Genomic DNA, 24,066 nt, shown 5'->3' on the forward strand with positions numbered 1-24,066 from the left:
CTTTGATGATCCCTGTGAGTCCCTTCCCGCTCGGGATATTCCGTGATTCCACAACACCCCCTTCCCACACACAACCCCCGCTCCAGCCCTGAGCCAGCAGGGTGGTCTCCCTGAAGCGCCCCCCACGAGCCCCCCCCAGCCCACCCTTTCCCCTTCAGCAGCCCCTCCTGGGGGCGGGGGCGCACAGGGGGACCCGCGACCCTTCCCCGCCCCTCCCTCTCCCCGCGGGGGGCCGGAGCCCCCGCGGTCACGTGGCCGCTCGGTGATGTCCCGCCCCCCCCCATCCCGCCCCATCCCGCCCCCGAGTGTCCCGGGGCGCCGCCGCTCCGCCCTTCGGCAGCGCCCGGATCGCTCCGTGCGCCGCTCCCGGGACACTCGCGCGGGCGTAGCGGGACGCGGCCGCTCCATGAGGTGAGAGCGAGGCTCGGCGGGAGGCGGCGGCGGCGGGAGGAGGAGGATGGGGGGAGGAGGAGGAGGAGGAGGAGGAGGGTCCGTGCGCGCTCGGCGGCGGCGGGCGCTGTGAATGGGGCTTTGTGTGCGGCGCCCACCTGCTCCCGCCTCCGCCGCCCGGCGCGGGGGCTCCGCGGCCGCCGGGCGCTTCCCCCGCAAGACCCCGAGAGGGGGAACCCGCTGCGGGGTGCAACAGGAGGGAACTTCTCCCTTCTCCCTGCCTGAGAGCCCCGTTTGGCCGGTGTGGGGGGAGCGGAGAGCAGCGCGGGGACGCAGCCCGTGAGTCACTGGCGCTTGGCTGTTTCTTTTTATTTACTTCGTGTTTTTATGTTTTGTCTGGTTATTTCTCCTTTCTTCCCAAGATGCGTGGCGGGCAGTGACAGCTGCCCTCGGGGCTGAGAGGTGGCACCGCTGGTCCCCCGCCCCGTACCTCCGCCCGCCTCTCGGGGGTCTCCGCGGGTCCCTCAGCCCCGGTCGGAGCCGTCCCCACCGCCCCAGGGACGGGGGTCGCCGGTCCCTGACAGCAGGGTCCGGCCGAGCCCCGGCGGTGCCGCTCCCGGGGCGCCCTGATGGGATTAAATCCGCTCCCGGGGGGACCCTCAGATTCCTCGGTCCGGTCGGAAAGGTCTCTCTGGGTGTCTCGGTGCTCTCCACGGGGGTTTAGGAGGAGCCCAGGAAAGGGGTCCCCGCGCCCCGCTGCCACCCCCGGCTCCTCGCACCCCGCGGGCACACGGAGGGGCTGCACCTTCCCCTGGCAGCGCGGGCTTAAGTGATCCAGATTTTCTGTAGCTGCTAAAAAAAATTTAAGTAGTCTTCTTAAGGAGTCGTATCGAGTTTAACTAGGAACCTGTGCTCCTAACTTCCCACAGGGCACGGGAAAGATTTTTCTCTTGCACAGCATTTGGCAGCGCAAGCCTTCTGCAGTCTGCTGTTACCACTTGTGACATTCTTAACTTTATCCATATGAAGAGAGTGGTTAAATTCTGCCTTAACAGCGTTTCAGGATCTCTGACAAATTCTTCCATTTGTTTCTATAGTGAATACGAACGTGCTTATTGGAGGACTGATGCAAAACGCTTCCACTCTAGTGCCACTTTGGTAGAAACGGTAGTAGTCTCTTCTTTTTTTTCCCTTCTCCTTTACCTCAGCGTGCTGTAGATTAGTGTGCCTTATTAAAAACAATAACAACAACAAAACCTAGGAAAAACTACTTATACATCATTTTAGAAAGGTCTTGTGATATCTGGGGTTAACTAGGTGTAACTGAATTTAGTAAATATCTGTCAATGACCTGCTTGGCTCTTGTCTTGGGACACTCATGCAAAGCTGTCAGTGAGATTTTATTTACTAATAGAGGAATCATATAACAGCCATATGAACCAGAGTGAATGAGCATGTGAGTAGGACGATGCTTGGTATGATCTCGGGGTTCTCGAGCTGGAGCCAAGCTCAGTGCCAAGAAGTCACTATGCAGTAGCAGACATCCATCCTTACAGTCTAAAAATATTGGCCCTCTGCTATTCTCTTCCCTCTTCCATGAGTGCATCCGCTAGCAAAGCAATAAAATGCTGCCTCCTCCCCTCTGCTTCCCTGAACCAAGAGATAGATAGATAACATCAAGTTGGAGAGAAGACTAGGCAGGAGGCTGCTCATCTCATGAAGAGATGTAAGCATTTCACAAGAGGGTACACTGACTTGCCTCATCTCCTTCTTTCTTCCCCCCCCCCCCTTTGTTTGTGAACTTTTTCTTATCCCCTTCTCTGCTGAGGACTCTGTGTCTTTTTTTGAGGGAGAAGCTGTGACTGGAGAAACATGAAAGCTAGTTCTTGTGTAAGACGTTGGTAATTTCTAAATCCTACTGCAACAATACCCTAATCACATTCCTTTTGGGAGCTGATTGTAGACTAGTTCTTTTTGCACAGGGATAATGCTTGGAATAACTACAGAGAAGAAGCCAAGAAAACTGGAATTTGTTCAGAGCTTTGGTGTCTTGCTTAATGGCAGGCATAGTAGACTACTGAAAATTCCAAGGTGGAAGCATAGCAACCCATTTATTTTTGTGGGGTTATAGATTTGAGCACCTGGTTCTCCTTGTATGTCTGAGAAGCCTCTTCACTTGCCAGCATTTTTTGGAGTTGCTTTCTTGGTGCCTGTGAATGTATGCAGGTGAAAGGTCTGTATCTGGGGTAGCTTGGGCCTTGTTTTCAGACTTGTCAATCCTAGATGTCATCTGGAGTCTCAAGTGGAGAGTCATCTAAACATGCTCTTCTAGGATACAGAGGAAGTAGTGCCAATAGCTGCAATTCAGGTTGTTAGAACAGAGCTTGTCACAATCAAACTGCCAGAGACATATGGAAGTCTGGTGAATTGTGGGAGCAACTAAAGCTCTCCACTCGCACTTAGAACTAGCCACCAGCCCAGGTACTTGCCAAGGACTGCTGGAGTGGAAGGACACAGCAGTGAAAGAAAGCATGAGGTGATGGTGATAGTCAGTGTGCTAAACGTGAGATGATCACCTCTGAAGGAGAGAGACTCGTGATTAGTGCATCTGCCTGTGAAGTTTTAGGTCTTGACTCAAGTCTTTCCTCTGCAGGCAGATCATGCATTTTAGATGAATGCTGTAATAACTTACATATATTTTCTAAAGCTGTCATAGTCTTCCTTTGATTTTGGGCATGGAAGCCATTGCTAGTACTCAAAATACTGTAAACCAAGATGTGATTTTGTGTTTGCTTGTTTGGTTGCTTTTTCTATATATAGGAGGAATGAGTAAAGTGGAGGAAGAGCCAAGTTTGTTCAGTGATTACAATAGAAAAAAGAATTAGTATGCTGGTCTGCTTGCAACTCTGTAACTTCAGTAGTTGAGGATGTTCCATTTCTTTGCTCATAATTGCTGAGAGGCAGGGAACTACAGCTGGTTATTGCAGATGTCTGACTTCCCAAAGGCACTTTAGAACATCCTGGAACATCTCTGAGGAGTTTTGACTCTCAATTGCTTCCTGAGGACCTTGTTTACAATCACTTACCTGAGACACCAGCACAATAGCTCTAAGGGACATCTGAAGATTCATGAGTCTGTGAAGGCTGGGAGAAGTATCTTAAACACTACATCATCTTCTCCAATATTTGTGCAGCACCTAATACTGCTGCTATTGAATATGAGTTTCTAGAACCTGAATAAAATGAGATAAAAACCACTTGATTATCACTATGATCACATAATACCTGGGGTTGGAAGAGACCTCTGGAGATCATCTAGTCCAGCCACCCTGCTAAAGCAGGGTCACCTAGAGCAGGTTGCACAGGATCATGACCAGGAAGGTTTTGAATATCTCCAGAAAAGGAGATTCCAGAGCTTCTTTGGGCAGTCAGTGCTCTGTCACCTTCAAAGTAAAGAAGTAAAGAAGGTCTTCTTCATGTTCAGATGGAACTTCCTTTTGTTTTGTTTTGTTTCATTTTGTGCTTGTTGGCCCTTGTGCTGTCACAGGACACCTCTGTAAAGAGTCTGGCCCCATCTTCTTGACACCTATCCTTAAGATATTTATAAGCATTAATAAGATCCCCTCTCAGTTCTCTCTTCTCAGGCTAAACAAGCTGGACTCTCTCAGCCTCTCCTCCAAAGAGATGCTCCAGCCCCTTACACATCTGTAGCCCTCCCTTGGACCCTCCCCAGTAGTTCCTTGTCTTTTGTGAACTAGGGAGCCCAGAACTGGACACAGCATTCCAGATATGGCCTGAGCAGAGGGGGAAGATAACCTCCTTCATTGTGCTGGCCACACTGTTCCTAGTGCACCCCAGGATACCACTGGACTTCTTGGCCACAAGGACACACTGCCAGCTCATTGTTAACTTGTCTGCCAGAACTCCCAGGTCCTTCTTGGCCAAGCTGCTTTTCAGCAGGCTAACTCTTAACCTATACTGGTCCATGAAGTTATTCCTCATGAGCTGCAGGACCCCCACACTTGCCTTTGTGGAACTTCATGAGGTTCTTCTCTGCCCCACTCTTTAGCCTGGACAGATCCTTTTGAATAGCAGCAGAGATACCATTCCACAGATACTACCTACCAAGATGCTGGTGTTCATCTTGCTGATGTCCTGCTAGTTTATAGCGGTGGTAGTCTTCCAGAACAGAAAATAATCCGAATTTCTAATGCTTTTTATTGAAGGATGGAAACACATGCAGCTCTCCATTTTTAAGCAGTGTTAAAAAAATAAACTCCATTTTCATCAGCTAAAGTATTTTCCCTGCCCAAGAACTTGATAGCTGAATAGAGGAGCTGTGTTATCAGCACAGTCCCTGAAGGTATTTCTGGACTACACAAGCTTTGAGTAGAATACTCTTCCAAGGCACTTATGGGAGTGGGACTTGTCAAGTGTCTTATGTAAATTGCTTTGATGTTCCCGACTTTCCATCTCCGACCCTAAGAGATGACTGCTCTGCCTTAGGCTTTTTCAGAATATTAATCCATAAAGTCATGGATATGTCTCTTCATAGATTTAGCACTGCAACTGTACAGTTTGTTTTGTTTGTCAGTTCTGAAGAAAGTCAAGTTGGATGGCTGATAACAGAATATTAGGAAAGGAGTAAGTATAAGCAAGTACTCGTTGCCGTTACCTGTGTGGGTTTCTCATTTAAGAACTGACATTTCACAATTGTGACTCTTCAGTGCTTTTTCTCTGTTTCTAGTTGTAGCTGGATGCTTCATTTCCAATCTCATCCTGTTGAACTAAGCATTGAACATGGAAAGGTCTTCAGGACTGCAACATATCTTATGTATGGCCAGACTAAAGGAGATGTCTCAAAACTGAGGGGCGTGCAAGAGAGGATCTTTTTGTTGTAGAGACAGGGAAATTGAAAGCAGAGAGAGACAGTGGTATGTCCCTGTTCATGCAAGTCTTGTCTCTTTTGCTATGCTCTTCATTGAGATGGTTGTGTGTTGACAGATATTTCCAGACAAAAGAACTGGAGTGAGAACAGAGCAAAGTTGTATGTAATGAGTGAATGACAAATTTGCCTAGACTTTGTTTGAGCTAGAATCTTGCCCAAAGTTCTGTCTCATATGCAAGTAAACAGAACAGGGAAAATTCACATTTTGATTTCTCTCAGAAATTCTTCTGTAATTCACTGTGTCTAAGGCCTTGTTGGTGGAAGCTTTCTGCTTGCTGTCAAGAACTGCATTTGAATACAGTTTAACAAACTGCACATACCCCTCACATCCACAGTCTTCCCTGTTGCCTGGGTTTGTGTTGAATGTATGAAATCCACAGAGGCTGGTACTGCTTCAGCTGAATCCATTAAAACGAAATTTAACATTTGCAAATTCTGAATATCAAAAGGAAGTGTAAAGGTAGAGAGTTGCTGCAAAGCCTTCTGGAGGGAGTAGCAAGAGCTGTAGATCTGTTAGTGTTGCAATATCTATGGAGCTCTAACTTTTGGGCTCAAATGCTTAAATTTGTACAGTTCAGCACATCCTTGCCAGTGATTTGTGAGCAGATAGTGGGATTGTACTAAGTTACCCAAGACCCTTGCTATCTCTGATGTCTGATTCTGTTTAAAGTGGGATTAACTGTATATAAATCACTCCCACTCTTGTGTAGTGCTTGGGCTTCTCAGTGCATTTTTCAGTGTGTTTTCATTAGTAAGTAATAGTGGATTAACCAAGCCAAGAATTATTTGTCTTTATAGGTGACATTCAGTTTAAAAATTTCTGTTCTATTTGACTTTTCCTGTGGTAGGGTGGGTTACTCAAGATGGAAAAACCGAGCTGTGCTGATAAAGAATGGGGAAATGTTCCTGTTGCTTTTGGTCACATCATACATGCTTCTCTGGTTTGACCTTGAAGAATATGCTCAGCTGGATGGAAATAGGAAGGTAGTCAGAGGTGAAGTGTTAGGTGGATATTTTTGGGGGACAGTGGGGTTGCTGCCTTTGTGTGGAAACAATCGAAGAGGCTGGGCAGTGGCTAATGCCTCCAGACAGTACTGTGGCTTTGGTACTGCTAAGGAAGAGCTTAGGTTGGAGCATGACATTGAATGGTACGTCAGGGGAGCTCAGGCACATGAGACATTTGAGGAGTTGGGTAGTGAGGGTGAGCAGCAGAAGGGATACACTGGTGTTATGTCTCTGGCTGCGCTGCAGTGCAGGCTGCTGCTAGGCTTGTGTTTCTGGGTTGGAGCAGGGCTTGTGATTTACAAATAGACGATCCAGAGAATAATGATGATGTTGTTCTTTGGGGGAAGACGCTTCTGGGGCCCCTTATTTTCCCCCCTGAGTAGGTGTATTCGCACAAAGGAGGTTTTAAGTGTCTAGCATCAATAGGACTCTTTCACATTCCAGACCCTTTTTTCATTTCCCCCTTCCCCCCATGTATGTTGCCAGATCTTGCATGGAGTCTGCAAATATTTTCTGTAACCTCTCAGGGTTAAAAAAGTTTTTTGAAGTATTTTTGGGAGGGGAAGGGGAAATTAGTTGAAAACATGACTTGTGGTTTGCTGTGGAACTGCTTTGTTTGAGGTGGAGGCTTCTCAGGGTGTTCTGAAAGAGATGCAGGATTTTTGACACCTAAGTTAATTGAATTCAGCACTTATCAATCAGTAAAGGGTGACTCTCATTAGTGGGATTTATAAACTGTTTTATTGTAAACTTGTAGTTTTACTTAGTGAAACTATGGCTTTTCACTGTTGCATCACTGGATCTTTGGCTGTTCAAGGAGTTAATTGTAACATTGTTTGATAGGCCTTACTCTGATTTTAATGCAATTTCATGGAAGGGAAAAAATATCAGTATTGTTGTTTACTGTGGTTTCCACAAATCTCACTGTAAATCAGTGGGGAAGATTATCCTAATCTGTTTCCTGCATTTAAACCTAAAGATTGTATTGTGCATTAAAACACAGTTGCACTGAAATTATTGAGGCCAAAGATTACCACCACTTCAATGTCTCCTGTTTGAACTAGATAGGTTTACCACCAACCTAAAGATGTTTTTTGTGGCTTCAAGGTCATTTCATAGCATTAAGCTAAAGGAAGATGAGATGCAGGACTAGATATTTAATTTTGGATCTAATGGTTAAAAGCACATGATCGGCATTAGCTGTTGAGTATCCCTGGAGTTAAGCACTTATCTGCTGCTAACTTGCTGCAGCTATAAAACGACAGCGCTCAGTATTTATTACTGCATTTGTTCAGAAAGCACTGAAATGCCACTATTAGTAGAGAATGCTTCTTGTTAATACCTGTGATTCATTGCAGAAATACTGTTTTGAAGTATCTTCATGCTCCCTAGTGAATTTCTAGTAGTCACTTCCTATCAAGAGTATTAATGGCGCTTCCTTTTATCCTCCCTCTGGCAAATAAGCAGTTGTCATAAAGCTCTGCTGAATCAGGATGCTGACCTCCTTTTCCATAAATTCCAATAATTACACCCTGTGAGAGGTGACTTCCTCCTTTAAACAGTGCCGAGAAAAGGCAGCCCTCTCCATGCATTTCTGTCTCTACAGTTGAAGGATTATGGGCATTATGATGCTTAAACTGTAATATTAATATTTGTGTTTACTTCCTCTTGTGGAATAAGTAGAGATGTGACACATACTAAACTTGGGAATGCTGGTTTTGTGTGCTTGTGCATGCTTTTTTAATTATGCTGAGGATTTGAGTTTCACACTCAATGTATAAAATGCACTTAGGCAAATGATGAAGTATCCTGTGGAAAAAACAAGTTGTCTTCTGATAGAAACGCTTCTTCCTTCCTCAGAAGGAGTAAAAGTAAGATAGTTGGAATGCTTGCAAATCTTGTTAGTTAGACTCTACTACAGGTTCCTCAGAGAAGAGAGCCCAGCTTTACAGCTGTTCTGTGTGTATACCTACAAGGAGTTGTCATCTCTCCCCTAGCCTTGTAGTTGAGTACTTTGTCTTCCTTGGGAGCAGTAACAAATCTTTCATCCACAGGAACCAAAAATGGTGAGGGGGTAGGAAGGGGAAAGACAGCCTATAGCAGACAATTCTTTGGCAATCTGTATGTGAGGAAAGATTTCTTGTTTTCAATTGCCCATGCACAGGATTTCTTTATATTTTATTAACTGGGCTAACTAAACAGTTCACTTTTTTTAGTTAAATGTATTTAAGATTTAAAATAAAAAGTCCTGTTAAATTTTGGATTTTGTAGGATATTATATCATTTTAAAGTTCCTTTAAATTGTCGGGGTTTTTTGTTTTTTACAAAAGTTTTAAAAACAGCTTGGGGTTTTGTCCTACATTCTCTCTCTCTCTCTTTTTTTTTTTTTTTTTTTTTTGTTTGTGGTATGTAAAGAAAGGCAGATAAGTAATGGTATTTGTCTTGTCTGTACCCTGGCATTTCTGGTCTTTGCAGTTCTCATCATCCTTAGTGTTACTAGAGAAAGATTTAGGAGATTATTAGTCTCTTGCTGAGGTTCAGGCTCCTTTCCAGTGCAGGTTGTGACAGCTGTTGTGCAATTTAAACACTTCCTCCAAAGTTTGTGTAGGTGTAGCAGAAATAAAGTAGTATGCTTCTCTCGGAGCAACCCGAAATATTTCCTTCTTCTTGATTATTTAAATTTTTTTTTTTGTTACTATTTTAAAAATACGTCACTCAGCTCAGGAAAGAGCTAAGAAGTTCTCACTTAAGTCAGGGAGTTAAAAGTTGCAAAATCTGTTTTCCTTTTTTTGTTTTGCATGAAGCCCATTCTCCTTTGATTAAATGCGAGAACTTCGGATGAAACCCCTTGTTCATTTGCTTGGAGTCAGTCGGGAATCTGACATGACTTCAAAATGACTGCATAATTAGACTTAGAGTAATTTAATTAGATGTAATGATATTTAACAACTTGCAGAATTACCCCATCCGCATTACCTATTGTTACCTATTGGAGGGGTGTGGCCTGTGGGAAATGTGTTTGTGTGTATATAATATATGGGATTTTTTGTTTGTTTGGGTTTTTTTTGAAGAAAGGTACTTGAGTTTGTCCTAACTGGTTATCAGATAAATATGGGGTTGAACTAAATGGCATGTTTACTTGGTACTAATTGCTATTCCTGACTGGTACTTAGCTTTGGATTTTGTGGAAGCATTCATATATATTCTACTAAGAGTGTACTGTGTAGTTGGATTTTAAAAACTCATAGTAGAGTGATGATGATTACTTAGCAGCTTGCCTCATAATAATGAGTTGCACTTTTATGAAACAATTTAGTCTCACTTTGCTTATCAAACTGTAATCTACTTTTTCTGAAGAGTGATGTGAAACATAGTGACCCTGCATGACCTATTTGAAATTATACTCCAGTCCTCATTTCAGTTATTTATTTATCTGACTAGACTTGTAAAACTTTTTCTACTTTCCTTCTAGGGTGGAGGGAGGAAGTTTATACAGCTGAACATCCTTTACTTTAAACTGTTCCTTCAGAAAAAATTTGTATTGCAGCTAAAACTCACAGATGAAAGTGACTATTTTCAGTAAGCATACTGTAAAACTGGAAATGTGGAACATTTTTACATAGGTGCATTTGCCAATCCAGATGTACGTTGCTCCCTCATTAAGTTTTTCTGCTGTGCTGCAGGAAAAAGCACATTGCCATGTCACTTTAACATGCTGTTCACTGTTAGGTTTGTCCTGGATTGGCAATATGTGGTACAACTGGAGCTTTCTGTAGGAAACTTTGCTCCCAATTCCTCTGTGAGACTTTGCAGCTTGTCCGTTACATTAGTTTTATATGTTTGTTCAAGTGCTGGTTTTCTTTGCATGAAAGGGAGGAAAGGGGAACATGACTCTGATAGTGCACTGCCAAATTATAAGTGGCTTTGACTCTAAGAATACAGGCACAGTTTCTTATGAGGAATAATCTAAAACAATTCTTCTGGGAGTAGCCTCTCTCGTGCTCAGATGATTCTATCTGCTGTGTTGTGTAGAGCTATCCTTGCATGTATCATGCATGGTTTAAGTCTAATTTTGAATTTGGTTAGTGGTTAGGATTGTGCATAAAATAGTGGTGGTACTTCTGTTACCCAGTGATAGGATAGTGAAGTTTTAATGAGTGACTCTTCATGCTTATTTATGCTTTTGCCACTTTACAAATGGCTGCCCTGATGATAAGGTTAAAATAGGCAGTGGGCAGAGAAATCTGCTCATCACCAACATGTTGGTGATCTAATTATGTAGAGATGTAGCTTGTATAATGTGATACATACTTGAGCTTTGGGTAAAGGTTTGTTCTGTTCTTCAGTGGTCAGACTTAGGCTTGCTTTTAAGTCTGGAGAAAACAGAACTTTTCCTTAGCTAGCTGTTAATCTTTTTTAGAGCTTGAGGGCTAAATCCTCAAAGGGTGATATAGGTATGCAAATGCAATTCAGACTTGGCTGCCAGTGAACTGAATGGTATCAAGCTGGAATCTTATTTTTCTTTCTTTTTTGTTTAGATATTGAAGAAGGATAAAAAGCTCCTCAAAGGTTTGGAAGGTTGAATGTGAACAGCATGAAGAGCTTAAAAGCAAAGTTCAGGAAGAGTGACGTAAGTATTTCTGCTCAGTTTGACTGCTGGTTTCCATGCTGGAAGTTAAGTTCTTCGCTCCCACCTTGATAAGCTAGTAGGTTAATGAATTACAGAGAATAAAATCTTTTTCCAAGCACAAAGGCAATACCTGAGTACAGTATGGAGTAGGCTGTTTTTATTTGTAGGGTCCTTCTCTGTTATGTTAATGAACAGTATTTCACTACCCTTGTCCCCATAACTGAATCATACACATGTATGTAGGGTCTGCAGAACTTCAGTTATGTTGTGCTGGTGCCCAGAGTGAAACTTTGTTCCAGGTTTAGGATTAAGCCTAGTAAGGACTTTACTACCCAATCATATTTCTGTCTAAGCATAATACAGCTCTTATCAGTGTGGTGTTTGAGCACTTAACAAAACGTCTCAGTCTGTGGCAGGGTTACTTTGTCAGCAAGAACCCACTCGGCAATTAGGGCAGCTGTGGTTTATCAGCTCTGGTGTGATAGGAAGGGTGGATAGGAGGCCGAGCAGTGAAGAAAGCAGACATAAATATGGAGGTCCTCAGGAGCATCTTCCGAATAGCATTGAGAGAGACATTAGGCTGCACATCATGTTGCCTCTTGCTAGTAGTAGTAGTAGTATCAGTGGAGACCCAAGCTTCTACTTATATAGTAAGCATACTTCCCTTAGAGCATTGGAACTGCTGTATCCAGTCCTGTTCTTGTCCTTCTATTTCTATGCCTACTCATTCGAGGTTTTCGTGCTGCCAGTAAGCAGTCAGTGAAATAGGTGACTTGTGTTTAATTGACTTTACAGATATTGTGTGGAACTTGTAACAAAACTCCATGATCTGTGAAGAATGTAACATTTCATTCTTTGTCCTAAATTTTTGTTCTGCTTTGAAAGAAGTGATGTATTGCTTATCACGGCCAGATTTGCATGGGGTGCTGAAGCAGCCACATAGGATAAAGATACTTAGGTTTGAAAATAGACCTTCTTAAGAAGTTTTGATGATTAGGAATAAAATTACACAGTGCATTCAGTGTATGCTTTGATGTAAAGATGGTTTCATGGCATGCCATCAGAGTGGAGTGTCTTTAGCGAGCCTGTAATGCACATCAGTAGCAGCGAAGAAGGTAGAGTCAGTGTTGCAGCGTACCCTGCAGATGTGCTGGTTACTGTTTAGAATGTCTCTGGAGCTACAGGTTAGCATTTGGTGCAGCTGCTGAATTGGCTTCTTAGCAGCTGCACTGGTGGATGCTCTACTACTTCAGTTTAGAAAGAGCTATTTCTTAAAAGACCACCTCTATAAACAAGCTAAATATGTCAACCACCCTTTGTTTTCTAGAACATCTAGAGTATTCTAGAAGTATTCCGGTTTTGGTTGCAGGGCGAAACACTTTTAACTACTTAAACAGTGTTTGGCTTTTGCCAGCCACCAGACTGAATCAGCCACTGGCACAGTGTCCTGTGCCACTTCACAACAAATAAAAATAATATCACAAATCTCCAGTGTCTCATCTAACTGAACATGCCTTTCAGTTCAGAACTGCTGTAGTTTTGTGGTCAGACATTGTCACTCCTGTTGTAATGAGTAGCAGCAATTGCTATTTTGAATTCATCTACACCAGTAAAACTTTCAATAGGCATCTGCTTGAGTAATGGGAGCAGTCTGTTGGCTAATATATGATCACACTTGGAGGTTAGGTGTGCCCATGTGTTAGGATGACTTCATTCACACTTTTGTGCTAGTTGGCTGGGCAGCTTCTCTAGTGCAAAGGCTAAGTGACATGCGTGATGAAACCAGATCTTGCTGTAGCTAGTCCAGCCACTGTTATAAATCGCACTGGTTCAGTAATATATTCCTTACTTATCTATCTTTGGTAATGTGTGTGCGCCTCTCCCCAAAATCAAGCGGCGTCTGAAAGTAATTGCTGTTTTGATACTGCTGCTGTCTACTGGCTGGAGACAAAGTTGACCACAAAGGATTTTTCAGATACCTAAAATTTAGATATGCTGCTCTAAGAGCACAACAGTCTAAATCCGTGACAGACTGGTTTCCTCTGTTTTGAAGCCAAACCTTAAGGGCATAATTCAAAACAACCAACAGGAGCTGTTCTATATTTTGTGCAAGATAAGCAAGGAAAATTATCCTTCTTTTCACTTTCTAGAAGCTGCCCTTAGCTATAATTTTTGAGGAGAAAGAGGAGGTCTTTTAAATTGAAATTAGTTGTATTTGTATCTCAATTTATAAGATATGGTAACTACTCTTGGACTGGAGATAAGGGTAAATTCAGCAGCGATGGATGGACTATTTTTCTTATTCCTTTCTAGAAGAAATCTTTATTGTATAATTTTTTAGAACTGAAGGTGTCTTGGGATAAGGAACAGTACCCTTCTCTCTTATTGCTAGCGTAAAAAAATAAGGAGTGGGAGGAGTAGGAAATAAGTCTTCAAGGTGTGTGTGAGAAACGGGAATTACACAAACACTTCTCCAGCAGCGAGACTGAATGAAGACCACAAAGGAAATTTCTGATAATGTAATGTAATGATACTGATGTATTAAAGCTCTCTAGGCTTCTCTGGAGTGGCTGAATACAAAGTGAGCATAACTGCTGATGCTCAAGCCTATGCCTTGGTGTCAAGGCATTGCTTTGGTGCGTAGTGATACCAATCTTGCAGCTTGTGAAGAAGACTCTCTTGCTCCCTTTTTTTTCATATCTGCTCTTCTCATTTTGAGGGTATTTAACTTAGTAGTGAGCCAGTTCAGGGAAAAAAGTGATGGAAAATTACTTTGTGGAGTGAGTATCAGATGGATAACTCTCTGCTGTATCTTACCATAGGGTCAGCCCTGAGAGGAATGGTGAAAGTAGGGGTAACCTTTCTGCAGTTGTTGCTTGGCTTAGCACTGGCACCCTGAGATTATTGGCCTAAAAAGCATAATGGTGGACATGCCAGCAAAGGGATTGCAGGAACACACAAGGGAATAAGGGTTCTAATTCAGATATTTAGCAAAATTGATATAGTCCACAGCTGAGAGGTGAGAGTATCACTCTTAAATGGAAGGGTTACTCTTCACTTCATGCTTTTGCTCTATCCCTGTATCTTAAATGATTTACTATGTGTGAAGCCAGCTCCATTAACTGGAGAATCTTTTGTCCTTGACACACTTAATGACTGTGAAATCTTTCCTGGGGGTGACTGTTGCCATGTGAACATGTGTATTTGGAGAGAAGGAATGAGATTTATCGCTCTGTCACAAATGACTATTGTCAAAGTGATGTGTAGTCACAGGAGGATGCTTGTAGACTAGGAATCTGTGAAGACGATGCCTCGGTGGGAGCAAAGCAGTAGACTGGAAGCTAAGCAGTGGATTGTGCAGACTTGAAGAATGTGTAGACAACAGAAATTGCACTGATGTCTTCACAAAGCATCAAGTCTCTTCTGCCTGATAAGTTGTATTTTCTCCAATCTCCTCACCTCTTGTTTCTCATTATCATACTCAAAACCTACCACCTAATAAACATCTGAAAGCCGATCACCTAAAATGATGACCACTTTGATTGTTGCAAGAGACTATTACATGTAACACTTGAAAAAGTTGGTATAGTAATACCAGGAGATATCACTTCAAAGCTGAAATTGTTTATGGACTGTCCATAGTTTATTCACATAATGGAGAGTTAATTTCTCTACCCAGTAAGACATAAGTTCTTCACTGTTTCTGCTTGGAAAAGCAGATTTTGAAATAATCCAATTAAAACAACAAAAAAAGAGCTACTGATGTCTTATTAGACCTCTTAGTAATATTTGAGATTGGAGTGTGTTCTGTAGTGACTAGTCAGTTTGTGGCCTGCCTTCAAAAACATCTAAAATCTTAAACAGGCAGATAATGGCGGAGTGGATTTTTAAATGTGTAAAGATTAAGCTTGCCTAAACATGTTTTGCCTGCTTCTTAAATATGACAAGATGCTCATCAACATTTTCAGGCACCTACACACATTTAAATATCTAGCTCTATGATACTAAGATTATGTAGGAACGTAAGTGATCTGTTTAGGTAGATTGGATTTTAACTGTCCTTTTTTACTCTAGAAAAGGCATATTATGTGAGGGCTGTGGTGATTTGGATTGTTTTCACTCTCATAAATTTGTAAGCAAAAACTGCAAAGTTTTAGAACAATTTTTTGGAGTCCTGGAAAACATCTGAAAAATGCATATTGCAATTTGTCAGTAGACCAATGTTCTTCTAATTGCTATCTTGTTGATTGGACAAGAAGATGATTAGAACTGGGATTTGTTTTCAAATATCTTCAATACTAAATAATTAAAATAGTGGAGTGTCTTTTAAAATAGAAAGTTGATTGTGCAGTTCCGCAGAAAAGGTAGCTATTGTCAGAAGCAGAGCCAAGATAGGCTGGGATTTCCCAATGCCAGGTCTAACTTCTGGTATTTATGGAAATACTTATTTGTTGTACTATCATGCGGGAGTTGAGAAATTTGCAGTTCTAATGAAAATTTCTTCTTGTTGGCCTTTAGTGTAGTCATTGTTCCATAAAGCTAGGAATGATGAGACAGTTAGGTATGCTGCAGTGTAAACTCTCAGACTTAATCTAGACACTGTGCTAATTAAGGCTTGGTACCTCTTTTTAATGCCAAATGTTCGAAGTAACTGGCTTCCATTTAACAGTTTTAAGGTATAAAAGGCTATGTGAGGGTCTGGAATGGAAAGATTATTGGGATACATTGTATTGAAATCTGTGTGTTCTCATGTGCTTTGGCTGAATGTGTGGGAGAACAAAACTTGGGTGGGGCAACTTGAAAAGTAATAACTCAGGATCTCCTTTAAACAGCTCATAAGTTGTTTTATCCGCTGGAAACTACAATTAACCAATAAAGGAGCATGGGAATGAAAATTGCAGTATCCACTCTGTGTGCATGTACTACTTTCTTTCAGGGTAATTGTGACAAGAAACTCACAAAGTTCACTGTGGCAAAAAAAAGTTAAATGACAATGTTGTCTGACCATTATACACAATTATATGGAAAATTAACTGTTGAAACTTGCTTTTCAGTGTCCTACTTTTATTGGGTGTTGGATTAAGTCAGCCTAACACACTGTCAGCATGATTGTCACTTCCACTCAGTTTATTGTGTTCAGGAGTTATCTTTGATACCAGTATTCAGCACGTAGGGGAAGACTTGATCTCTGGAGTTTGTAGATTTTCCTCAACCACCTTGTCTTGGGAATGGAAAATTTAACCACCTCTTCCTCTTGAAACATGGGGTGTGGCTCCTGATTCTCCTTCTCTCTCAGGAGTCAAGGGTCCTACCTTCCACCCCATTTTCTGCTCCTGAGCTATATGGCTTCATGCCTCCAGTCCTGGACAGCATAAGGCTCTGCTCTAGTCACCTCGCTCTCTCAGGCAAAGCTTAAATGCTTTGTGCAGGAAAGACATTAAACAACTTCTGAGTGCATTTGAGTAAGGCTTGCTGCCTGTTCTGGTCAGTCCAACGTGAACCTCCTGCCATCAAGTAATGTATTTTCTTTATTACTGACAATAGGAATGTCCCCAGAGCACTTCTAAAATTACCTTATTCAGGTGAACTGTAATACTAGTGTGCCTGAACCCTCTGTGAGGGGGGGGACAATGTCAGCCCATAAGTTATTTAGCATCTCTTTTAATGGTGGAAAGAAAATGTAATTGAGAAAGCAAGCAAAGACTGACCAATAAGGGTATGGGAAAACAGAAGGGAAGGAAAATGGTCTGAAACGGGAGAGAAAGGAGGAACAGTTGAAGCTGTAGGGTCAGAGTTACTATTTTGGTAACTGTTCTGTGAGAAGAAGCAACTGGGCTCTTGCGGGTTGCCTGCTGATCGTCTCTCTCTGGATGGGAAAGTACAAAGCCTAAGGCTGATATTCGAGGCAGATATTCTATAAACAACCTGCAGCATCTCCAATGGTTGAGACAGAAAGGAAAGAGAACTGGTAAATGAGAACTGTGCTGTGCTGTTTGGAATTACAGTAGGCAAACCTGGGTTGGAGTTAGCTTACTTTGAATAAACACATGGTTATTTCCTTAAACAGGATTATGAAATGGGAGGGAGTAGGAAGAAGAAAGGCAAATTGGCATATGCAAACTGGAAAAAAGTAGTATTTTTAAATATATTGGTAACAAGAAATGAATCTTTGTTGTGTAGAGACATTTCTTTTGTGTCCCTTTAAAAAGTTCGAAGGACTGAGTTTGGAGTAGTTGAAAAAAAGCAATTGTAATTTTTTTCATTTGTTTGTTTATCTTTAGTAAGATTTTAATGTAAAGTAAAATAAATTTTAAAATTATAAATGAGCAGTCTGTGTGTTCTTACTGTGGTACACTATATCCTCTGTTCCTTTTTGGCACTAGTCGTGTCTAATCTGATTTGTCCAGCTGTCGAAGTTGTCAGTTAAAAGTCATGTAAAGGAGAGAATTTAAGAAATGGTCCAGTCCTTGTATTTGAAGGTTGTTGTCTTGTTTTTTTGTTGTTAGTAAAGACAGTTTGCTGTGAATATCTCCTTTAATATGATCTAAGTAATATAACACCCATACTTTTTTTTTTAGCGGAGATTTGAGCCTTTTCATCCTATGCTTATATTTTGAGAGTCTAAGAATGATATAAGCAGACAACAAAAGCTAAGGAGTTAATCAGGCTTAAAGTGATGTATTATTTGCCTTATTCCAGCAATATTTTCTAGTCCTGTTCTTCAAGAAGCTGTTCTGACTGTGTGTAGTCCAGGCCAGTGCCCAGCATTAGGGACACACCAAGCCCATTCCTGCTTCCTTGCACATTGTCACACTTGTGTCTCATTGAGGTGTTCTGAATATGTCTCATCCATGTTCTGAATGTGAAGCTTAAGCTTAGGGGACAGTCAGATGTCATGGCTATTCTTCCCAGGAAATCGCAAGTGTGGACTCATGTTGTTATTCTGACATGTGAAAAGCTATTTAATTAGTTATTCTTTCTACTTCTAGACCTAAACAATCTAGACATAACTGCAGCCTTAAGCTTTTAAAAATACTGTTAACATTGTGAAGGCAAAAGCCATCACGGTTGAATGTCTTTTAACTACAGCTTTGAGATGTCTTAATTTCTTAGACTCGCATCTTTTGTCCACATTTATTGGTACCACAGGTATTATCTCTTCCTGTATTTAGGTTGTTATGTGGAGTCCATACTTTACCTTGAAGTATTTTGAGGTAGAAAAATTTTTAAGTGTCATTCTTGTTTCACCTAGCACTAGTGCTACTTTATACTGTTTGGATTTTGAGAGGTGACTAGCAAAGCACAATCTGAAACTCAAGCTAAATTTACTCCTCTACAGCTGTCTGAGGAGTCTTATTCCCCAGCTATGCTGCATGTGTATATCTCAGATGAAATATACAGCTAGTTGTCCACAACACTTGCACTGACTTGATTACGATAGAAGCAAAGGTGTTTTAATAACTTTGCAAATGATGTGGTTACCAATGCATATGTATGTGTCTGACATACCTGTGTGGCTTGGTTCTTGGGTGCATACCTTGTTTCTTTCATCTTTGTTTCTTTGCTGTGTGTGGTGGAAACCTCTTAGGAATCTTGTAAACTTGGGAAACCTGTCTGCTTATCCGGAGCCTGAAACAGTGCTCTTTGAAGTCAGAAGAAAGAGTGCAGTCTGCTTGGCTGAGCACTGAATCAAGAGTGAAACTCAAAATTCTGGCTCCATGGATGCATATGGTGGGGTTCCTGTGAGGCATGAGTTTCCCCTGAATCTAGCATAGAAATACACATGGCTAATGAGAATGCTCAGGTTGGTGGCTTATCCAACAGTGGCTTCTTTATGATGTGTAAAGTAGTTCGAGTTTGTTGTATTCCCTCCTGCTTTTTTTGTTTGTTTGTTTGTTTGGCAGGTCATTGCTTACAATATGACCTGATTCTCTTCAGTAGGATTAATGGCAGCCTCTCAGTGACCTTGCCCTTCTGGTCTGTATTTCAGATGTATAATCCATAGGTGTATAGGAAGTTTTAAGTCAAAGGCAGTACTTGAAATGTGGATGAACTCTGGAATCTTCCAGGAGGAAGCAACAGCAAGAAGGTACAGAGTGTTAGTTGATGTATTATTTGTGAGCAGTTTTGCTGCACACCCAGCTGCAGACAGATTGCTGCGTTTTGAAACAGAGGGAGCGACATCATGCACAAGCACTCTATTAGTCATTAAGAAAAGACATAGTGCATTGTCAGATTTGTGTCTTGAGTTTTTTTGCCTCTGTTGATTCTGGGTAAAGACATTGTGTAGTAACGAAATCAGGTTTGAAACTATGAATCTCTATGCAACCCTTCTAGTGGTTTATGAGGGGATTTGGCTGGAGGCAGTGCTTTGTATTCACAAAGCACTTCTACAGGGGTAGAAGCTGTTTTATCTGTAAATGTGTACTTGCCTTGTAGAGTGATTCTTAAAGGCATTAGGCCACAATCATAGAATGGTTTGGGTTGGAAAGGACCGTTAAAGGTCATCTAGTCCAACCCCCTGCTGTGACTAGGGACATCTTCAATTAGATCAGGTAGGTCCAAGCTTGGTCCAACCCCTTGGATGTTTCCAAGGATGAGGCAATCTACAACCTCTCTGGGCAAACTGCTCCAGTGTTTTACCACCCTCACTGTAAAACATTTCTTCCTTTACATCTAGTTTCAATCTACCCTCTTTTAGTTTCAAACCATTACCCCTTGCCCTACTGCAACAGGCCCTGCTAAAAAGTCCCTCTCCATCTTTTTTTACCAGCACCCTTTAAGTATCAAAAGGCTGCAGCAAGATCTCCTGAAGCCTTCTCTTCTCCAGTCTGAGCAACCCCAACTCTCTCAGCCTGTCCTCAGAGGAGAGGTGCTCCAGCCCTTTGATCTTCAATGGGTCTGTGTCTTTCCTATGCTGAGGACCCCGGAGCTGGATGCTTCAGGTGGGGTCTCACCAGAGCAGAGCTGAGGGGCAGAATCCCCTCCTTTACCTGCTGCCATCCCTGCTTTGGATGCAGCCCAGGACATGTTTGGCTTTCTGGGCTGTGAGTGCACATGGCCAGATCATGCCCAACTTTCCATCCACTGGTACCCCCAAGTCCTTCTCCATGGCCCTGCTCTCAATCCCTCATCCCCTAGCCCATATTGATACCCTGGCCCATGTGAAGAACCTTGAACTTGGTCTTGTTGAACCTCATGATGTTCCCATAAGCCCACGCTTTGAGCTTGTCCAGGTCCCTCGGGATGGCATCCCATCCTTCAGATGTGTTAAATGCGCCACTCAGCTTGGTGTCATCTGCAAACTCACTGAGGGTGCACTTGCTCTCGCTGTCTGTGTCCTGGATGAAGACATTAAGCAGTGCTGGTTCCAATACAGACCTCTGAGGGACTCCTCATCGCTGATCTCCATCTGGACATTGAGCTGTTGATAACTACCTTCTGGATGGCAGCCAACCAGCCAATTCCTTGTCCAGCAAACAGTCTATCAAATCCATGTCTCCAGTCTAGAGAGAGGGATGTTGAGGGAGGCCATGTGTTGACCACATTATTTCTATGTGCTTATAAGGGGAAGAAGCAGGATACTTTTCTTTAATTCCTTTAGCTGTGACTAAGGAAACCTGTACAGTTTATTGTGTGCTTATGCCTTACGTTGTCGATGGAGGAGGACTGCAAATTCAGGCTGTCTTGGAGTGTATTTCTGGCACAGTAATGGCATACACAAGGGGGGATTTTTCTGAATTTCTTTTTGACCACCCAGTTGCATTCCTGTCCCACTTGGTACAAACAGCCTGTTGCTGTCTAATTTTGCTGGATTTGTCTCACAACTGTCTCCTGTCCTTTGTCAGAGCATAAGTACAATAGGCAGCAGCTGTGTGTCCCTTCAGCTCTCTTGGGGAATAGGTGTTGCAAACAGGGCTCTGCGTGTGAAGCACTGCACAGCAAGAAGCTGCCCTAGGCTTCATGTTGGGCAGCAGTTTTTTTATCCAGTAGTGAATACCACTTCTTAATGCATATGTTGTTTGCTTGTAAACTCAGAGTTGCTCAGTGTGTTTTGGTTTTGTTGTTCTTAGTGTAGGTTCCTTGTGTGCAAGCCAGGTCTCGCTTCAGCTGGATTGCTGTGCTGGTTATTTAGCATGTTGTGCTCCTGAGAGGAAGGTTGTGCTTGTGTGTTTGTGATGAACATTAGCACAGATTAATGTCACAGCTAAAAATTCCTGAAAATTTCCTGTGGTGGTGCACTGCAGCTATCTCCGTTCACTCAGATGATGGTAAGATGCATGAGGTCAGATGTCAGCTGTTGGGTTTTTATGTTTGTGAGTAATTTTGCTTTTCTTAGAAGGTCATTTGAGAGAAAAAGTAATTCATATTAATATATATTGCTTGCTAAACTCTAATATAGTGAATGGGACGGAGCAAACATGAAGGGTGAGTGGGGGAAAATGGCTACAGGTAAGTTTCTTCTGCTGAAGGCTGACCATTGGTTTCTGTTATATTGCCTAGGATTTTGGAATGATGTATTATATTTTTCACATTTTTAAATGTGGATGCTTGGTCAGTCATTACACATTATGTGATAAACACTAGAATTTCTTTATTATTTTCTTCTTTTAATTCAGGTTAGCTGGAAAAAGATGTGACCCTCCTCTGGTCATAGAAGCTTGTGTTCAAACTCTTCTCATTCACTGTATCTCGCACAGTTTGGGGCAAATGAGCAACTATGGCTTGTAAAATATATAGTATCTTCTTCATTTAACTATGCAGTGTTGAAGGAAGACAACAGGTCCAATATGAGAATTTTGGATACAAAATGGAAAAACATTAAGTGAGTGTTCTTCACACCAGGAAGGCGAGTTTAGGAAATTAATTTGTAGGTGAAATGTGCTTGGATTTTTTTCTTCTGGTAACATAAGAATGTAATTGTTATGCCATGGTGTATTTTTCCCAGTCCATGCAAGTGAGCTTCCATTCCTGGAATTTAGATTTACAGTCTGCTTCCTCTCCTTCCCAGCCCCAATGTGTCATGATACTTTTAGATGAAGGTCAAGTCACTTTATAATTTATTCTTGAAATGCTAAGTTGCCTCTTTGCTGCAGTAGTGACTCTGGTTGTGTCTGTCTATAAGCTAAGAGGGAAAAAGTGTTCTATCTAGAAATTATACCTAAATACTACTTAATGACAGATTTCTTCCTGCTCTTTGGCAGCAGCAGTTCTTGCACTTATTCTCCCTTCTTGTCTCCTGGGTAACTCCCATGGGTTTAATAACTGTGGTTGGGGCAGAAATTTAATTTTCTTAAATTTATATTTCTGTTTTTAACACTAATAGTTTTTTTGTTATTTGAGTCCCTCCCCCTCCCTCCTCCCCTCGCCGCACTGGTCTGTAAATTACTTCAGTAGTGCTTAGTATCTTCAGTTTTATAAATGTAGGATTGTTTTGGCTCTGTACATTCAGCAAACACAGAAAATTACATTCTTTGACATCGGAAAAACAAATTAAGCATTTTCAAGTAGCTTGTACATGGTACATGCACTGAAGTTGGCTGAAAATAAATTTAGTACAGTCTGATTTAGAGGGAGGGGAGCAGGTACCATAAATCTTGCTACTGGAATTGACTTAAGCTCCTAGTTGAACAGTATGATAACTGCCAACATAATGCAGTAAAGGAAGGAAAGGTTGGAAGATTGGAAGAAGGGCTCAGACCCTCATTTTTCAATGCAATTTTCTGTAGCCTTGTACAGGGGCTTATTAGCCCACTTATACACATTAAAAGTAAGGAAGAGATGTGTAAAAATATTTAAATCAGGTCGTTGTTATGGTTAGGAAAGTAATTCTGCAGTGCTCAAATACTGTGGAAATATGAGGACTGTGTAAATTGTCTTAGAGACAAGCAGCTTCTACCATGCCCAGATTAACTTCTTTCATAACTTGAGACTTGTCAGACTGTTCTGACCTTGGTGTGTCTGCTGGCTGTTGTTGTAAACTTTCATCTCTTGAGTTTCCCTCTGTTTAAAATCACTGGATAGTTTGTGGAGGTGCTGCTGTTGCACACTGCTGGAAATCTGACCTTTGCAGTGCACTGGAATTTGTCCCAATGTGTGTAATAGGACTGCATGAGGGTTGCATGGATACTTCCATCAGTAAGATTCAAAGGAGTGGTTTTAAATATGGATCCATTAATGGCCCTGATAATAGTCTCCTTTAATGATGTTTTCTGAAAAATTGACACCTGTGTTTGTGGTGACAAGGTGCTCAGAACTTTGTAGGGCTACATCTTTTGCATTTGAGTATTTCAGTTGTAGGATTACTCCCAGTTTTTCTCAATGCTTGACCATGCTCTGACCTAGAACATGTCTCCTCCTCCTGTTATCAGTGTGTGTGTGGGATTTTGGATGAATTGTCACTTTTCACACACAGCTGAAATGCATCTTCTTTTCAAGTATGTTTGAATAATCCAGTGATTAAGCAAAACAAGTAGGAAAGAATGTGATCTTGCTATATGCCATTGTAATGACCCCCTCTTTGAAATAAATCAGTTGTTTGTCAGAAGACTCATGTCTGCATAAGCACACAACATTGCTGCAGACAGGAAGTGCCCTAGTCTGTTGACCTCGTCTCCCAGGGAAAATCAAAGTTCTCATTAAATTAAGAAAAAAATAACAAAAAAAGCCCCCAACTTGTCTTAGTGGAAGACAAAGGCTATAATATGTATAACCTCTTTTTTTGTTGTTGTTTATGAATGTGCAATTGGATACTTAAATTGCTTTTAAAACCTTTTTAATGCAGCTGAAAAGAGTGAGGTCAGATGTATTTTCTTAGGGTTATATTACACTGCACAAGGGTGAACAGGAAATGGTTTAAAGGAATGCCAAGAAGCCCCTATTCCCTAACCAATTCCCTTGTCTTCTTTTTAACCAGCTTTATTTCACATTGCATGCTTCAGCTGCTATAAGCATTTCTGGGTTGAGAACAGGGGAAAGTTTCAGTGTGTTCTTAAGTTACATCATCCGAGTTCCTTTGCCTGCAATTTAAGGAAGAAAACTGTCTGGATTTTAAATATAACTGTATACAGACCAAATGTAGTGAAACAGATCT

The 24,066-nt window shown here is 41.8% G+C and overlaps 1 protein-coding gene across 1 annotated transcript in view; it reads left to right on the plus strand.

Annotated features, from left to right (window-relative positions):
• The first annotated feature begins 302 nt into the window (after positions 1-302).
• The window catches only part of RAI14 (retinoic acid induced 14), a 77,301-nt gene continuing 53,537 nt past the window's right edge, over positions 303-24,066 (plus strand). Inside the window, exons 1-2 of the mRNA XM_027895679.1 lie at positions 303-411; positions 10,882-10,973. Of these exons, the coding sequence (XP_027751480.1) occupies positions 10,938-10,973 (36 nt within the window). The 5' untranslated portion in view covers positions 303-411; positions 10,882-10,937. The remainder of the gene's footprint in view (positions 412-10,881; positions 10,974-24,066) is intronic.

The sequence above is a fragment of the Empidonax traillii genome, unplaced genomic scaffold (assembly GCF_003031625.1).
Source record: "Empidonax traillii isolate 1590-97213 ecotype Southwest subspecies unplaced genomic scaffold, ASM303162v1 scaffold464:size472915, whole genome shotgun sequence".
NCBI classification, from domain to species: domain Eukaryota; kingdom Metazoa; phylum Chordata; class Aves; order Passeriformes; family Tyrannidae; genus Empidonax; species Empidonax traillii.